We start from the raw sequence: 19,663 nt of genomic DNA, 5'->3' as shown, positions 1-19,663 counted from the left end.
ACAGAGATCCACCTGCCTCTGCCTCCAGAGTGCTGGGATTAAAGGCATGTTGCCACCACACCTGTCTCAACAGATATATATTTTTTATCTGCCTCTGCCTCCAGAGTGCTGGGATTAAAGGCATGTGCCACCACACCTGTCTCAACAGATATATTTTTTTTAATTTTTATTCTTTATTTTTATATGTATGAGTACTTGGCCTGCATGTATGTGAGTTTATCCATGTGTGTAATGCCCACAGAGGCCAGAAGTGGGCATCTGATCCTGTGGAACTGGATGATTGTTAGCCACTATGTGGGTGCTGGGAACTGAACCCTGGTCCTTTTCAGGAGTCACCAGTGTTCTTAACTGCACCATGTCTTCATCTCACTTAAAAACACTTTATTATAACTGGCTGGCATTATGCTAAAGGTGGGAGAGATGGATGCATAAAGAAAGTAGTACTCTAGGCTAGTCATCCAAGAGTAGCATAGATATAAACAGATTTGTGGAAAGTGCTCTGAAAAAGGGTCCATGTTGCTTATATAAGAAGTCTGTGGTTCTGTAAGCAGTATATGGTACTATGCATTTAACATTTTCACACCAAGTAAAATATCCCCTGTGGGAATGATTGAGCTGAGTCCACAAAGATGATGGTGAGGTTGGAGAGTATGCCCATACCTCGGCCCCAGATAAGAGGCTCACAGAATTCCAAATAACAGGTCCGGAAAAGAACTCCCCATACCATATAATAGTTAAAACACTAAATAATGCAGAACAAATGAAGTGTATTGAAAGCTGCAAGAGAGAAGGGCCAAGTCACATATAAAGGCCCTTCAGAATAATGGCTGACTTTGTAATGGAAACCTGAAGAGCCAAAAACATTTGGAAAGATGCATTTCAAATTCTGAAATTCACAACTACCAACCAAATCTAATATATCCAGCAAAACTATAATTGAAGGAAAAAGATAAACTTTACAAGATAAAAGAAAGCTAAACAAATTTGTGATTTCCATGCTAACCCTACAGAGGATAGTGGGAGAAATACTTCAGAATGAAGAGAAAGAAATACACCCAAGAGGACAGTGGGAAAAAATAAACCTGGCTAAGACAGTTGATAAACAAAACAGGACTAGGAAACCACCAGAATACCCTACAAAACCAACAAAGTGATGGGAATCAATACATATCTTTCAATGATAACTGAGTATTAATGGTCCCAATTCTCCTATCAAAAGACAGAAACTAACAGATTAGATTGGAAAACAGGATCCTTCCTTATACTCTCTCTAAGAACCATGCATTGCAGCAAAGACAGACACCAGGTAAAAGGATGGAAAAAAGGTCTTTCATGCAAATGGGACCCAAAACCACATATATGTCACATTTCTAAATCTAACAAAATGGGCTTCAAATCAAATATAGTCAGGAGAGATAAAGGGTCATTACTTGATTGGTAGATCAAGGGAACAACCCTTCAAGAGGAAATTATAATTCTAAATATATACACACCAGACAGAGGGCTCACCCAATTTCATAAAACAAATACTAGTAGATCTAAAGACACAGATTAATACCAACACAATTATAGTTGGTGACTTCGGTAACCCATTCTCACCATTATTCCACCCCAAGCTACAGAATACACATTCTTCTCAGAAGCCAATGAAACTTTCTCTAAAGCAGATAGCATATTAAGGCATAAAAACAACTCTCAAAAATAGAAGAAAATTGAAATAATTCCTGTATTCTATCTGATCACAGTGGAATACTACAATCAATAAAAAAGAAGTCACAGAAAATAAAACAAACTTATGGAGATCAAACAATGGTACTGAACAATGAATGAGCCATTGAAGAAATCAAGAAGGAAATAAATTCCTAGAATTGAATTGAATGAAAATGAAAACACAATATACCCAACCTGCGAGATACAACGAAAGTAAGTGGGAAGTTTGTGGTTCGAAATGCCTACATTAAAAATCAGAGAGGGGGTTGGAGAGATGGCTCAGTTGTTAAGGTTTCTGTTCTTGCAGAGGACCTGAGTCTGGTTCCCAGGACCCACATGGCAGTGCACAACCATCTGGAACTCCAGTTCCAGAGGCTCCATAGCACCTGAAGGTACTTGTACACATATAAGCGCACACATATGTACATGCAGGCAATACACTCATGCACATAAAATAAAAATAAATAACTAAAAAAAATCAGAGAGACCTCAAATAAACAATGTAAATGATGTGCCTTACGCCATTGAAAAAGCAAGAACAAACTAAATCCCAAATCAATAGCTGGGGGAGAAATAAGTAAACTCGGGGCAGAAATTAATGAACTAGAAATGACAAAAAGAAACAATAAAAACTGAAAATAAAGAGGTGGTTCTTTGAAAAGATAAATAAGATTGACAAATCCTTAGTTAAATTAACCAAAAGATAGAAGCCCCAAATTAATAATACTAGAACAGATGCCAATGAAATCCAGAAAAACCTAAGGACATCAGTTAAAATTTCTGCTAAACCAGAAAGTCTAAAAGAAATGGACACATTTCTAGTTGTGTATGACTGACCCGTGAAAGTCAAACTATGGTGGAGTAAGTGATTCCTTCAGATCTATAACAAGCAATGAGATCAAAGTATTATTTAAAAATCTCCCAACTAGCTGGGCATGGTGGCACATGCCTGTAGTCCCAGCACTTGGGAGGCAGAGGCAGGCAGATCTCTGTGAGTTCAAGACCAGCCTGGTCTACATAGTGAGTTCCAGGCCAGCTGGGGCTACAGGGAGACCTTGTTTCAAGAAGAGAAAATTAATTAATTAATTAATTAATTAATTAATTAATTAATTTTAAAAAAGGATGGAAGTTTGGGTCCAGATGAATTTAGGGAAGAATTCCACCAGAACTTTAAAGAAGAATTAACATCAGTACTCCTTTGATTATTCCATAAAACAGAGAAGAAAGGCGCACTCCCAAACTCTTTTAACAAATCTAGTACCATCCTGATTCCAAAGCTTGACAAAGACACAACAACAACAACAAAAAAGAAAATTCCAGATCAATCTCCCTGATGAACATAGACATAAAAATTCTCAATAAAATACTTACAAGCAAATTAAAAAAACAAATTAAAAAAGATCATTCACCATAATCAAGTTGGCTTCATTCCAGATATACAGGGATGGTTCAACATGCATAAATCATGTAAATGGCCCCAGGACAAAAATCACATGATCATCCCAATAGATATAGAAAGAGCCTTTTGGCAGAATTTAACATCCTTTGATCATAAAAGCCTTGAAGAGACAAGGATGGAGGAACCCACCTCAACCTAATAAAGCCTATATATACCAAACCTATAGACATATCATGCCAAATGGAGAAAAGCTCAAAGAATTCTCATTAACATCAGGAACAAGACAAGGGTACCCACTCTCTCAACTCATATTCAATATAGTGCTATAGGTCTTAGAGCAATAAGACAAGGGAAGAAAATAAAGGGCATCTGAGTAGGAAAAGAATTCAAAGTGCTTCTAGTTGCAGATGACACAATTCTCTACTTGAGACCCTAAAGACTTCACCAGGAGACTCCTGGGGCTGAAGGACACACTCAGCAATATGACAGGATACAAAATTAATGTCAGTAGCCTTTCTATATACTAATGACAACCACACCAAGAAAAGTCAGACAAACCACTATTCACAACAGTGTTAAAAAATATCTTGGAAACAAAGAACTAAAAACACTGAAGAAATTGAGGAATACACTAGTCGTTGGAAACACCCACTCATGCTCGTGGACTGGTACAATTATTTGATAATATTGTGAAAAAGGCCATCCTACCGAAATTCAATGCAATCCCAACCAAAATGCCAGTTCAACTCTTCACAGAAATAGAAAAAAAACAATTAAAAATTCATATGGAAGCACAAAAGATCTCAAGATTGCACGAAGCAATCTTGAACCATAAGACACTGCTGGAGGTATCACCACACCTGGTATAAAGTTATATTATAGTGACATCACAATCAAAATAGCAAATACTGGCACAAAAGTGGACACACAGCAGAATAGAATACAGGATCCAGATATAAGTAAGTCCATGCAACTGCAGCTACCTGAATTTTGACCAAAATCTGGAAAACACACATTAGCAAAAAGACAAACTTTAACAAATGGTGCTGGGAAGACTGGATATGTTCATGTAGAAGAATGCAACTTGATCCTTCTCTCTCCCCCTGCACAAAATTCAATGCCAAATGAATCAATGTTAGACACAAAAAAGCTACTAGAGGTAAAGTGGGGCATACACTTAAAGATACAGGCATAGGTAAGGACTTTCTGAATACAGTCCAGGCCAATAACCAACAAATGAGGCCGCATGAAATTAAAAGGCTTCTGTACTACAAAAGAAATCGTTAATCAAGTGAAGCGGCAGCCTATAGACTGGAAGAAAGTCTTTGCGAGCTTCTGTGCTTCCCAGAAGGTTAGTGTAGATTAGATCTACAGAAGATTAGAGTCTAGAGTGTTCAAAGAGTTTAAAAAACTAATATCCAGAAAATAAACAATCAATTAAAAACAGTCTATGGATGCAAAAGATTCCATATTCTCGTACAGAAATATTTACACATCCATGTTCATTGTGACTCTATTTACAATAGTGAAAAAAATGGAATCAGCCTAGCTGTCCATCAGTGGATCAATGGATAAATAGATAATGATAATGTGGTACACACACAATGGAATCTTTATCAGGGGTAAAGAATGAAATGATGTAATTTTCAGGAAGATAGAGAGATCTGGAATATATTATAATGAGTGAAGTAAACCAGACCCAGAAAGACAATGTCACATCTTCTCCCTTATGTATAATACCTATCTACAACGTTTATGTTTAACTTTGAGTTCTAATAAAGCCCAGAAAGATAGAAAGAGGCTATTGTGGTGCGGGGAGGCCTTAAGGCAAGGAGGATAGTGGAGCACGTTGGACATGAAAGTGGAAACGGGGGGGAACCCTGGGGATGGAAAAGTCTAAGCTGGAAGTGGGAAGGACAGAAAAAGAGGGAAGAGAAGGGAGACGGTAATAACCAAAACCAAGAATATATTAAAAGGCCATATGGGAACCTAGCTTATAAGCTATACGAAAATATAATCTAAAAAACCAATTTGAACAACGATATCCTCTATGGATGGATAATGTTTGTCTTAGAAACCGCAGGTGAGTAAACAAAGGTCCTAGCGTCAGACATGGGGTACCTCCCTACAAGTTGCTGGTCAAGGAGGCTCCAGAGAGCTCCAATACAATAAGGCTATTTCCATTGCTCTTAGTTGCCCACCAGAACTTGATGGTGAGATCCTATTGCTGAAGACACCACAAACTTTGGTCTCAGGATAGAGAGAAATTAAGCTAGAGCTGAGCTAGACACTTTATCTCTACTGGCTAGCTTTCAAGGTGCCAGAAGGTGCTCTGTAGCCTGCTGTGGGAGAAAAATCATCAGTAGTCTTAACTAGCTGTGAATCCTGCAGTATACAATGATGACCAGCCAGGCATGATGTACCATCTAGTGGCATGGCTGGTATGGTGGTAATCAGTCACTTCTGTTTGGATTTGAGACTTACTCCTCAAGAACAGACTCATGTCTTGTTCTGTACACATAGTCAAGAACTTGTGGTTAGGGAAATCCTAGGCCCTAGAGTGGAACCTACTACTATTGTGTGATGGCTAATCCTGGTCATCAACTTGACTGGATCTGGGATTAACTGAAATGAAAGAGATCTTCTTGATTGGATCATCTGAAGCTGGAAACACACCCTAAATGTGGGTGTTACCTTCTGATGGCAGCCGTATAAAAGACCAAGGCAGAGGAGAACACTAGGCTTCTTGCTGCTTGCCTTCTCTCTCGCTCTTGCTGCTGTAGACTGAAGACTAGCTGATCTTTTGGAATTTGTCAGACCTTCAGTGCCAGATTGGGACTACTGAGACATCCAGCCTCGTGGACTGAGCGACTATGGATTCTCAGCCTCCCCAGTGTGGTGCAGCCAATGATGGACTACTCGGACTCTATCCTGTGAGCTAAGCTGATATATCCCTATACATATATATTCATTCTACCAGTTCTGTTTCTTTGGAGAACACTGACTAATACATACTGTTTTGCTAAGTGATATGTTCTCGAACTGCCTTCTGGATATTTGCACTTATACCCATAGATTAGAGCTGCTCCCAGTCTTATTAGATTTCTTTCTTAATGCAGATGGTGATAATTAATGCAGAAGCCCAAAACAAAGTGCTGGGAATAAGTAACAGTGGAGTAGTTACTTATTCATTACTTAGCTCATTTAGCCCCTAAATGAGACAGCTGTATTATTCTCTACAGGCTTAGGGAACATTGTGGAAGAAGGGGCAGAAAGACTGTAAGAGCCAGGGCATAGGGAGATATACAACAAAAGGACATCTTCTGGACATGGCATAGCCATTGCATTCATAAACTTATTGCAGCCGTGATTGTCTTCACGTGATCTGTGTAAGCTTGGGCCCATCAACATTTCATCAAGTATTGGGAGGGGCCCATGGGGCTCCACCTCTCCCTGAGGCACTACTGGCCAGTTGTTGGGAAGGAGTGCTATTTTCTTCAGTGGTGTAGCCAGTGATAGTTGCTCTCGCTGTCATTAAAAACAGAACAAAACAAAAAAACCTTCCACTAATGGTCAGGCAAGAAACTCCAGGTAAACTAAGTGGGTCCCACACAGAAATAAGACTTGAAAGTAGGAGGGGGACTTGTTGGGAAGAAAATCTCAGGGGGAGAGGGAGAAGGAGAGAGGGAAAAATGGGGGGGGGTGAAGATGATTAAAGTTCATTATGTAAATGTATGAAACTGTCAAACAATGAAAAGAAAAATAAGAAGAATCACTTGACAGAGTCCTAGAGAGGAGAGCATTACTGTGCAGCGAGGAAGGGAACCCGCAAACACTTTGTGGCTGGTGATTGTAGAAGCAGAAAGAGGGTCTGCAGCAGGCATCTCAAGGAGGAAGACAACACAGTGTGAAGTGGGATCACACAAACATGCTGGGGCAGGCCATTCAAGGCCTTTAGGCCTTGTTGATATTGATATTGATATTGAAAGTGCTGGGAAGCTGGGAAGGTTTTTAAAATAAAAATACAGCATCACTAATAAACTTGTACCATGATGAAATCAAAAAGGAAGCAATTTCACTTTTCAGTTGCTTTTTGGCACAAGAACACCATTCTCTACTCTGAGTGATTTATTAGCACGTTCCTTGGGACCACTTCTTACTTAGCCTATGATCTCTCTACCCAGTATCCAAATAGAAAGCTCTGATCAGTACTAGCCACAAAAGCACTCTGCAATTCCCACCAGCGGTTTCCTGCACTTACCACTATCCGAAGTGAATGAGCTAGAGAAGTCCCATTTTTGTCTGTGGAGAAAGATATGAAGACCATTAACCTGTTGCACTCCCAAAGTCTCATATTCATCTTATTCAAAGGCCAGAATGCACTTACGCATCTTCCCTGGGGCATGCCACATCATCATAGGTCTCCTCTGAGAAGGAGTTTGACGTGATGGCACCTGGATTTGGGGTTTCTTTAGTCACCTCCAAAGCCTCCATATATCCACCTGCAAGGAAAATAGGAACCCCCTGAGACCATGTCATCAGGTGTCAGGAACACATTTATGCAAACAACTCGCCATGGAGCAGGTGCAGGAAGAGGCGGATCAAGATGCTAAAGCTGGGATGTTGTCCTGCACTGTTATGATTTGAGCACAAAATGTCCCCCAATGCTTCGTCTTAAACTGGAGATGCTATTTTGGGAGGCTCTGGAACTTTAGGAAGCAGAACCTGGGTAGTCTGTTGGGAGTCTTTTGAAGGTTACACCAGACTCCCAGTCCCTTTTTTCCTTTCTGCTTCCTTCCTTCCTTCCTTCCTTCCTTCCTTCCTTCCTTCCTTCCCTCCTGTCCCCTCCTCTTCAGGCTCCCACCCTCATGACGTTCTGCCTCACCACTGGCCTAGAATGAACAGAGCCAAAGACTATGGACAGAAACCTCTACAACCATGAGCCTTATGTTGTTTCTGTCAGGTGTTTAGTCACAGTGCCAATGAAACTGACAACTCAGCATGCACGATACTTGGATAAGCCACTTCATCTTACAGAACTCATTTATGACATTCTGAAGCTGGAGTTAACAATAACAGCACTTCCTATGTGATCATGCAAGGCTCAAGTGCGTATTTATAATGAGTGCTAGTTCCTTCATAAACTAAGAACTCCTCCCTTCTTGGATGATTCTTTAATTTCTGACCTCATGTGTCAAAATTCTCTGGCCCCAGGGATTTTCTGTGCCACCTAAATAGACTTTTCTAGCCTTTTGGCAGTTTTTTCTTAAAGTCTCTCAGGTAAGTTAATTGAATACATGTCAACATGTATCATTAATGATCGAATGAAACAGCAGGTCATGCACCAGTCTAAAACCTGTACTGACATTGTTTGCACAGGTGTCAGCCCAATAAATGCAGGAGCTAGCCTGTTTCTCAGAGCTGTAAACTTGCCATGACCATAAAGCTGTCACCTCTTTATCAGTTGGCATAGGTTCATTTTTAGGCTATGAGTGATTCAGAACTATTTTCAGATATGAGCTACTTATCATAAGAAATATATCTAAAAATATGCAATAAGCAAAGTGACTTGTATCTCTTAATAAAATGGACTAAATGAAAAGATTTTATCCTCTTACAAGAAGCATATGACCCCAAACTATCTCAAAGAATGTCAGTTCCCAGAAGAAAAGGGCTTGCTTTTTCTTAAGGAGTTATCAGAATATTCCTCTAGCGAAAATAAAGATGCTAAGCACATAGTTGGGGTGTTACTAATCTTAAGATTTCTCTTAAAAATTTGACATCCTTAAAGTCTGCCCCATCTCAATAAAAAATGTCAGTTACATCATTTGTTGCTCAGGTCCCAAATGCTGGAGTCATCCTTGATTCTTCTTTCTCATATCTCACATCCAGTCAATACTGAACTGTCATCTCTAACTTCAGATTACACCCTAAACCCAAACACATCTCTATAAATCAATCACAGAACCTGTCACTGAGCTACTGCCAGCTCTAGCTGAATCACCACAGTGACTCACAGTTTCCCTGACTCTGCCTGTATTCTATTCTCAGCCTAGTTATTCTTTCAAAATGCAAGCCCAATAACACTTTTATTTGTTACTGTTGTTGATGAGACAGGGCCGGCCTTCCTTTGCCTTCCAAGTGCTGGGATTAAAGGCGTGCGCCACTACACCCCACAGATCATGTCTTTTTTGTGTGCTTGAAGCTTTCAATAGTTTAAGAAATGTTATTCTAAGTTAACGCCCAAGTCTTTGCATGGCGTTTCCAAAAGCCCGTGGCGCTCCCTCTGCCTTACTTCCCACGACGCTCCTCTCTGCATCTCCTCTGCCGCACGCACGTCCTTGCTCCTTCACCAACACCTCTGGCTGGCTCCTGCCGAAGGGGATTTGCCCTTTATTTTCCTTCTCCCTGGAATATTCTTACATCAAATATACAATATGCCTCCAGTGTACTTTTCTTGTCGCTGTGACAAAGCACCAGATAAAAGCAAGATGAAAAAAGGTGGGTTCGTTTTGACTTCCAGTCCATCACGGCAAGGAAGAGCCTAAAGTGGCTGGCCACATGACACCAGAGAGCAGAGCGCGATGAACCGGTACCGAGCTTGCTTTCTCCTTTTTCTATTCTTATTCAGTCCATAACCCTAGCACACGGGATGGTACGACACACATCCAGGGTAAGTCTTCTCTCCCCAGTTCAACCTCTCTGGAAACTGTCTCATACTTGCCCGGAGATGTGTCTCCAAGATGATTACCGATCCACGCAAGCTGACAAGATTAACCAGTATTGGTTCATCTTCTTTATCTACTTTAGGTCTTTGAGGTCATCGACAAACACTTACAAAGGTTGTAACTTTCACAGCCTCCTTAACTCTCTTCCCTTGCTTTATTTTGTTCATGTCATTTACCTCCACGCTACATAGAAAGAGTACTGGTGTTCATAATATTATCTGTCTCCTTTGATCAGAAAGTAACCCTGGTGGGAACAGGAACCTTTTATTGCCACATACTAATTGTATAAAAACGACGGGTTTATTTGTAACATTTTTATACATTCATGTTGTGTGCTTTGATCATTTTCCCCCCATCAATTACCTTGTCTTACCTGCCTTCCCCCCAACTCACCTGCCCCTCATCTTCTTCATCAACATCTTTTACTTTTTCGTCATATTGTTTCCCCCTGGTTTTCACATTAGAGAAAATATGTGATACTTGTCATTCTGAGTTCTTCTTTCTCAGACTCTCTCCAGTTTCATCTATTTTCCTGCAAATGGCTTCATTCTTCCTATGTGTGTACACGCATGCACATGTGTGTTCGTGTTACGGGTGCATGTAAACATGTATGCATGTGAGTGTGGAGGCCAGTGATCAACCTTGGGTGTTGTTCCTCAGGCTTTGTCTTTCTTGTTTTTTGAGATAGGGTCTCTTAGTGGCCTGGAACTCACCAAGCAGTTAACCTTGCTGGAAGCGAGCCCCAGGCATCTGCCTACCTCTGCCTTCCCAGAGCTGGGATACAAGTACATACCACCATGCCTGTCTTTTTCATACATAGGTTCTGATGACCAAATTCAAGTTCTCATGCTTAGGCAGCAAGCACTTTACCAACTGAGCCATTTCCCCTGCCCCATCATCCTTCTTTATAGCTGAGTAAAATTCCCACGTGTGCCCCACTTTCTTCATCCATTCGTGTGTTGCAGGTGCCTACGCTGATCCATAACTTGGCTACTGTGACTAGTGATAAACATGTCTGTGCAGGTATGAGAGTTGTACTCTGCCTTAGACTGCCTTCTGCATATACCCATGAATGGTACAGCTGGGTCATGTGGTAGCTCTATTTTTAAAAATACTGCCATGCTCATTTCCATAGCCTCTGCTCTAATTCACAGCCCCACTAGAAGTGTATAATGGCTCCCCCATATCCATCTTCCTTATAATTTGCTTTGTTTCCTTGTGATAGCCATTTTGATTCTATTAAATGGAATCTGTCTAGTTTTGACTTGCATTTCTCTGATGGCTAAAGATGTTGAATATTTTTCATGTAACTATTTATACTTCTTTTGAGAAGTGTATATTCAGCTCATTTGTCCATTTCTTGATTGGATTACTTAACATTCAGTGTTAGCGTTTATATATTCTGGGTATTAATTCCATTTTAAATATATAGCTGGCAAAGATTTCCCTCATTCTGTAGGCTGTCTGCAAATTCTGCTGTTTCTTTTCTGTGCAGAAGCTTTTTGGCTGCGTAGGCTCTCCTTTGTCAATCCCTGCTGTTATTTTGTGGGCTCCTGGAGTCCTACTCAGAAAGTTGTTGCTTTTGCCTGTATCTTGAAGGATTTCCCGTTTCTTTCTAGTGATTTTAGAGTGTTAGGTGTTACACTAAGGTCTCTGATCCCCTTCCAGTTGATTTTCCCTTTTCAGTTGATTTTTTGTGCTGAGTGAAAGATAAGGATCATCAGTCTTTTACATGTGAACAATAGGAGAATTTTGGGCTGTTTTATTTATTACACATTCTCATGCCTAGAAGAGTGCTGGGCATGTAAAAGGTACTCAAATACTTTTTAGAGTTTGAATGTGTCTTCCAACTAGAAGTTTAGTACATTACATATACAGTGTTATCTAAATATTTACATTTACTATCTTATCACACATTTTAAAAATTTCCCTGCTTTTTTCTTTTCCTTTTGATTGATTAAAATTACTTTTCTTTATTATACTTTAAAATCTTTTGATTTTTAAAAAGAAATAATACATGTTATGTTTGTTTGTGTTTAACAGTTACCTACCCCATTTTTAAAATATTTTGTTTATTACTTTTATTTTATCTGTATGAGTGTATTGCTTGCATGTAGGTAGGTGCACCAATGTCATGCAATGCCCACAGAAGTCAGAAGAGGGTGCTGGATACCCTAGAACTGGAGTTACAGACAGTTGTTAGCTGTCATGTGTGTGCTGGGAATCGAACCCAGGTCCTCTGTAAGAGCTGCCAGTGCTCTTAACCATTGAGCCATCTTTCCAGTCCAACAGTTACCTACTCTGTTTTAAAACCTTTTTATATTTTTAAAAATTTTCCTGCAGTGCTGTGGATCAAGTACTCTATTACTGAACTACATCCCCAGTCCTGTTTTTTTTAATTGTTTATGATTTTTTAAAAATGTGTATGCCTGCATCTATATAAGTGCAGTATGTGCATGCAATGCCCCTGGAGACCAGAAGAGGGTATCAGATCCATTGAAACTGGAGTTACAGATAGTTGTTAGCCTCCATGTGAGTGCTAGGAACCAAACTTGGGTCTTCTGCGAAAGCAGCCAGTGTTCTTAACAACTGAGCCATCTCTCCAGCAGCCTACTGTTTTAAAGTCTAATGTCTAAGTTCTAAGGTCTAAGGTCTAGTCTAAGGTCTAATATCTAAGTCTAAGGTCTAAGGTCCAATTTCTGTTTTAAGATCTAATGACAGCATAAGACACAGGAGAAGGCATAGTTCATGAAAGTACAAACCAAAGAACTTTCCCACGTCCACATACATGGATGTAGAGCCAGCACCACCAGTGCTGCAGGGTGCCTCTCTTCTGTCTCCCCATCACCCCCACCTCCGGGTAGCTGCTGTCCTGACTTCCAGTGCACAAGGCACATTCTGCTTATTTTACCTTTATAGTAATGCAGTTTCCGTTTGTAGTTTTGGTGTTGCACATTTTCATTCTGTATTATGTTGAGAGATTCATCCAAGTTGTTGCAAATAGCTGTAACGTGTCTGTCTTTATGACTAAATTTTCTCGTCTATTGTGTGTACACACTATAATGTATTTATCCATTCTACTTTTTGTCGTTGCATTTTTTTTTCACCTAAGACAGTCCTCACTCTGTAGTTAAGGCTGCCTCGAATCCCTCCTCTTCCTACCTCAGCCACCTACATGCTGGAGTTACAGGACTCTACCACACCCAGCTCCCTCTGTTCTATTGCTCATTTGGAAACTTTCTAGTCTGGGACTATAAGATGTTCTTCCATGAGTGTCTTATATACTTTTAGTGAATTGAAGTATGCATTTCTGCTAGATATACACAAAACATGGAATGCTTGGGTTACAGATTTAAATATTTCAAAAAATTTTCAAGATAAATGTCCCAGTCCATATCTTCACCAAAACTGAACATTTTTAGTCTTTTCTCTTGTAGATATTTGATGGGCAAATAGGTTTCATTTACAATTCACTGAGAGTTAATAAAGATGGGTTTTCACAGCATATTTGCCTTTCAAATATCCTCTTTCCTCTTTGATGAGATGCCTGTTCAAATATTTTCCAAATTTCAATGTCTTTGTTAATGCTTAATTTCTATTTTGTATTTTGTGAATATAAGCATGCTTATATACAAGATTTATATATTCTCCTTATAAGTTCTTGGTTTGGTTTGTGTGTGTGTGTGTGTGTGTGTGTGTGTGTGTGTGTCTTGGGCTTGCCTGGTAATTCTTTTAATTGCATTGCTTAATAAATTCTAGTTTGTCTAAGTCCTTTCAGGATAAAATAATATTGTTACTTTCCTCACTAACAGCTAAAAACTTTAGAATGCTTTCACATCGATCACCTTCAAGGGCTACTCACATTCAATATCTGGGGAGACGGAAATATGAGACTTCAGGAGTGACTTTAGGGATGAATATGGAAAGGAGAGTAGGACACAGTCAGGTAAGGGAGTGTGTATAAAAGTACTCCAGGTGGAGGAAAGAGATGAAGCAAAATTTTATGTGGCACAAGTAAAGCCCCTGAGGCTGGGACAGATTTTAAGGGACCTTGACTCCATCTTATGACCACTGGAAGTTATCCTTCCCATTATGGCTGTAGCATATCACATCAGTGGCTTTCCATGGATTAATGGGCTATGATAGACATGTTTTCCTCATATACCCAATATCTACTTTTCTGTCTTAATAACAGCTATCTTGTTTTCCTTTGGAATCCTTCAATGTGATGGCATGTTGTTTTGGTAGGAATGACTCTATCCACCCCCAGCTTAATGGGGATGTGACCCATTCAGGGCCAATCAGAGAATTGAAGCCTTTTACTCAGTGATGGCATTTGACTCAATCAAAGTCAATAAGAGTCATGTCTCGGTCTTACAACATCTGGGATGATAAAAACTTCTAGATCTGCTCTGGGACTTATCAGAGCATACGTTGTAACCTATCTGCTGGTTGCCAACTTGCTTCCACAAAGGTTGATTCTGCCTGAGGGAAAATCGGGTTGCCTCAGAGGGCAGTGAAGCCAGGAGGACAACTCAGGATACCAAATCCTTGGGATTCTATTTGTGTCCCTGGAGTCAACCACATCTAGATTTTCTACCAAGTAAACCACCTTTAATAGTACAGTTTAACAAAGTATGATTTAATTACTGTTGTTTACAATCAAGAGTTTTGACTAACAGAAAGGAAAAAAATGCAACTGAAATAGTCACCTGATGATACCGCATTACATCATCGTTTGCTGATGGTGTGAACAGGAGTCAGCAGGTATACAAGAAGATAAAAGCCTATCACATAACATACTGTTGGGTCTGGTCTTCATAAAACTCCTGTGAGCTCCATATTCCAGTTCCTTTTATAAATGAAAAAAGTTGCACTACAGGAATACAAAGTCACCACACAACTATTATGTATGAGTGTAGAGACTTGAATTCAAGCCCTCTGCTTCTAAATCTTGTACTCTTTCCATTACAGTGGGTACCTAACTCTTCAGGGCACTTGGTACATAAAAAGTACCCTATATATTTGTAAAATAAATTATGATCTCAGCTACACCCCCCTTCCAAATGATTTGGCAGTGAAGAGGATACAGAAAAAAATGCAGCTTACCCTTATCTTGGGGGTGCCTGGCCGGTTTCACATCTTCAGAGAAGGCCTTGGTCTGGGTGATGTCAGTCACAGCTTCCTGGTTCCTAGATGGTGTGCTCCTTCTATCTTTGTGGACTCTAGTCATCTGGATTTTTCCTGGTGCCCTTTCCCAGGTGCTTACCTGTACAAACGCAACAGAACAAGCACTCCTGGGGCTGGTGACCTAGTCAGGTCCTTACTTACACATTCTGTTCTTCTCTTGTGTGTTCCTTATGGATAGCCATTATTCTTTATAACGGATGTTGAGTGCTTTTACGAAACCCTACATCTTACCAGACTAGGTACCATGCCCTTCAGTGAACTCGGCACAGATTCAGGTCCAGGGGAGGCAGTCAGGATTTAGTGGCATATCAACTGCAAGGCAGACTCTTTATTCTATCTCAATTATCATGGTGTCCCATTGGAAAAGCATCAGTAGTCCTCTTGATAAAAAGTCTATTCAGGGCGTATAGTTGAATACTATATGACAAAAATCACAGTATGAGGCAAGTAAAATCTCCCTTTGAGTTGTTGATTAGGGTAGTCCAAGAGACTCCCAAAAGAATATAGACTTGCCACAGTGTGTGATTGCCTCCCAGAACTTGAAGGTAAGACCCTATTGCTGAAGACATGACATACTTTGGATACAAGACTTGGAGCAATGGAGCTGGAGCTGACCTGGAAGCCCCTCCCCGAAGAACAGTTTTTATGGTATCAGAAAGTGCTATGCATGATGTGAAGGGAGAAAATCAGTCAGTGGCCCTACACAGCTGTAAAGCCTGTGAACCACAATGATGGCCAGCCCAGCAAATTATCTCGATTGGTGTAATAGTGGCACTTTTATCTTAGAATAATTAACAGCTATCTATTGGGACTTAAGGCTTGCTCAGTGGCACAGAATTCATGCATGATACTGTAAACATAGCCAAGTACATATGGTTGGAGAAGTCATAGGCCCCAGAGAAGAACCTACTTCTGGCACTTTCTTAGACCAAGATAATTTCTTATGATATTAGATAGATGATAGATAGATAGATAGATAGATAGATAGATAGAAATAAGTAGTAACGGCCAGAAAACTCATTCAAGGAAAGAAGGTTATTGATCTTCATTTTCAAAGCTGCTCAGAGGGAGAAATTACAGGCTGTGTTAGATAGGCTTCTCCAGAACCGTAGATAGATAGATGATAGATAGATAGATAGACAGATAGATAGACAGATAGACAGATAGATAGACAGATAGACAGACAGACAGAATTTCCTTTATATCCACAGAAAAGTGTACTTTCAGCACTCACCAAAAAAGTTTCTTTTTGCAACAGATGGAGGCTATTACAAAGTTCCACAGCTCGTCAAAATACATAGAATAATTAACTCTGAAGTGCCCCCTCGCTAAATGATACAATGCAACCTCTGTAACTAAGGCTCAGGGAACATCATAGCCTAGGGGCAGAAAGATTGTAAAAGCCAGAAGGACAAGACACCTGCTTCTACTTAAGGCATTTCAGACGTGATAGGGAGGCCACACCAAGGAAACCTCCACAGTGTGGGAGTCTAACAAGATCTGCACAATGGGGGTGGAGAGATGGCTCTGAGGTTAAGAACACTGTTGTTGAAGAAGACCTGGGTTTGAATCCTAGCACCCACATGGCAGCTAACAGTCCATAACTCCAGTCCCAGGGGATCCAACAGTCTCTTCTATCCTCCACAGGCATCGCAGGACACAGGTGCACTTACTTACATGCAGGCAATACATGCATACACATAGAATAAAATTTTGAAAAAAGATCTGCATAATGACAAAGCCAGTTGGCATGCCAAGGTGAATGGGGGAAATTCATAGGGTCCAACCAGAAGAGGAAGGGATATAGGCAATTGACAGATGCTGAGGGAGGAAGAATCACTTTTCTCCAGAGACTAGCTCCCTGAGAGGTAATCCCAAGTAGGCAGCCCTAAACACAGGTACACACAAGCTCCACTAAAGGGACTCAGTGCATTATATATATTATATATAATATGTAACAATAATAATCAAAGAAGAGGACAAGAGATTGTAGGGGAGTAGGGGGGACCTGGGAGGAGTTGAAGGGGGACTGGGTGAGAGGGGTGGAAATAATGCAAATGCAGTATTCATGTATGAAACTCTCAGAAAGCAAGGTTTTTTTTAAAAGAAAAAAATAGGAAAAAGATTCCTAGGGATAAGTGTTTAAGGTGTATAATCTAACAATTAAGGAACATCTTTGGATGGTAGAAAAAAGTCTATGCAGGTCAAATAACTGGCCACTGGTCTCACCATTAGCATCTACTGAGGGAGAACTTAGTCCCAGAACCCTGTGCTCGTCACCTCCAAGTGAGCCGGGATTCATTCTTCTTTCCTCCTGTTTACTTGACACCCACTATTCTTGTGTCCCTTCAGACTTCTTCATTTTCAACTTTTAGTACTTGTCAAACCTTTCCTGAGGTTAGACGACATGGAAAGCTCTGGACACGAGTAAGGCAATGGACAGAGTGTGTGCCCTACACATTTGTCATGGTGCCTACTCACAATGACTTAGTGTGTAACATGGTGTTATTTATATAAATATTGTTCATGGCCGCAGAAACAGAGGATAGGGAGATTTATTATTTTCACTGGGAGATTGGGCGGGAAAGACTTCCAAAAGCAGGATTGATCAAACTCCAATTTTTAAAATGAAGGTGGAAGACTGATGGAAGGGGAAACAAGACTAGCTGGAAGATAAATCAGCAGACGCAAAGCCTGGGCTATTTGGAGAGGTGGTAGTGTGGAGGTCTGAATGAGAATGTCCCCCAGAGGCTCAAGTATTTGAATACTTTGTACTCGGTTGGTGGCGCTGTTTCAGGAGGTTTTAGGAGGCCTGGCCTTGCTGGAAGAAGCATATCACTGGGGACAGGCTTTGAGAGTTCTTAAGACCTCCCAGATTTCCTGTCCCCATTTGCTCCTGTGCCTACTTAAAGATGTGATTGCTTGGCTTTCTGCTCCAGCCACCTCTGCCGCCATGCCTCCCCCGCCATTATGGACTCTAACCCTCTGAAGCATAAACTCAGACTCCTCCTTCTGTAAGTTGCTTTGCTTGTCATGTCTTATCACAGCAATAGAAAAGTAACTAATAGTGTCTGAACAGTATGGAAGTGAGTAGTGTAGAAGCTGTGAGAAGAGACGAGATGAAGGGAAAAATTTGGGGGCGGGGTAGGAGGAGGAAGCCTGGAGGCAAGATTGAAAAGACAAGACGGAACAGGGCTGAATTATGAATAGTCGTACATGCAAAACAAGGGGTCTGGGTTTTATGTCTTAATTATGTAAAGACAGGCTGTGGATAAAATCAATCAGATTTATATATGAGAAAAATCACGTCTGAACTATGTCAGGAGCCTAGGACACTGATACCTTGAGGAGACGGTTGGGATATAGATCCTTTTCTGGCTTTTGAGGCTCCAGCTCACGTGACTCTTCTTTCGTGTTTTTCTCTTCATCTTTATGTCTAGGGCTGAAACACGAAGAGATGCCAATAAAAAAAAAGTGAGGCTTTGAGTGTAGATAAAATACATTGCTCAATCCCAATGAAATTATTGATAAAAGCAAATCTATACATGGTTTTTTTTTTTTTTTTTTTTTTTTTTGAGATAAGGCACTAGGATTAGATCAATCTGTGATGGCTTTCATGATCCTCTGCCTGCTCCGGTGTATGAATTCTTGTTTAAATCTTTGAACTCCCCATTGCCTACAGATGAAATCTAAGTTCTTCTGTGGTTTACCTCTTCTTGCCAATCCCATCTCCCTATAAATCTGAACTCTCATAACTGTTCCAACCCACTGGTTTCTTTGAGCACCTCTCCTTTTTATTAGCCACTTATTTTTTCAGGCATGTCATCTGCATCTTAAATTGCTGACAAATACAAGACCCTTTCTAATTTATCTAAATCACCCTTCCCTGATTCTCAAGAAGTCATTCTGTCTGTCTCTAGCACTTTGTTCTTCTGAGTTGATTATCACCTGCCTGTCCATGAATCTATATTCAATTCTTCCCCTTTGCTTAGTCAACTAGAGTTTGCTGAATGAGTACTGTATAGGCGAGGAGGAGGCGAGCAAGGAAGGTCACTGAGAACTGCTCCAACCCCAGACATCTTACACGGTTCTAGGGAAACAGAACCTGTTCATGAACAGGCAAAATGGCCAGCCGTCATTTTCATGAGTTTACCCAAAGCAGGCCTTGCTGTTCAGTTATAAATCATTAGGCGATCAAATGGGAGGTGATTCTCAGGACACAGCAGAAGCAGATGGTGGCTACAGGAAGTTCCATGAACTGCTGCTTGTGGGGCCAAAGCTCAGTCAGAAAAACCCACCAGCATTTCCAAAGTTATGGTATACATTCAAGGACATACATAATCTAACACAGACACGTTCTCTACATACCTTTCCAGGAACACATGTGAAGAACTGAATCACGTGAGGACACAGCACCTGTGGTTATCTGAGCAGTTCCGGTGGGCAGAACTGATGTAGGTAAGTGTGTAAGTAATGCTGGGACTGCTCCCAGATGATGGCATACTCTGATCAAACTCAGCTCTTGTGTACCAGAGATTAGTCTCATTAAGATTATGTCCCAGTGATCACAACATAACATTCTTCCCCCTGTTTAATCTCTAGTCTCATATCTGATGTCATTATTTGCTTGGAAGAT

At 40.5% G+C, this 19,663-nt stretch overlaps 1 protein-coding gene across 1 annotated transcript in view; it reads right to left on the bottom strand.

Moving 5' to 3' along the window:
* Positions 1-19,663, bottom strand: part of Fyb2 (FYN binding protein 2) — a 118,955-nt gene that overhangs the window by 21,870 nt on the left and 77,422 nt on the right. The window contains exons 7-10 of the mRNA XM_029563464.1: positions 18,370-18,469; positions 14,947-15,106; positions 7,497-7,611; positions 7,371-7,411 (exon numbers count right to left, since the gene is read on the bottom strand). Of these exons, the coding sequence (XP_029419324.1) occupies positions 7,371-7,411; positions 7,497-7,611; positions 14,947-15,106; positions 18,370-18,469 (416 nt within the window). The remainder of the gene's footprint in view (positions 1-7,370; positions 7,412-7,496; positions 7,612-14,946; positions 15,107-18,369; positions 18,470-19,663) is intronic.

This window comes from Nannospalax galili, unplaced genomic scaffold (genome assembly GCF_000622305.1).
Source record: "Nannospalax galili isolate Female #2095 unplaced genomic scaffold, S.galili_v1.0 scaffold356, whole genome shotgun sequence".
Lineage (NCBI taxonomy): Eukaryota > Metazoa > Chordata > Mammalia > Rodentia > Spalacidae > Nannospalax > Nannospalax galili.
This window is presented reverse-complemented; position numbering and strand designations above follow the sequence as displayed.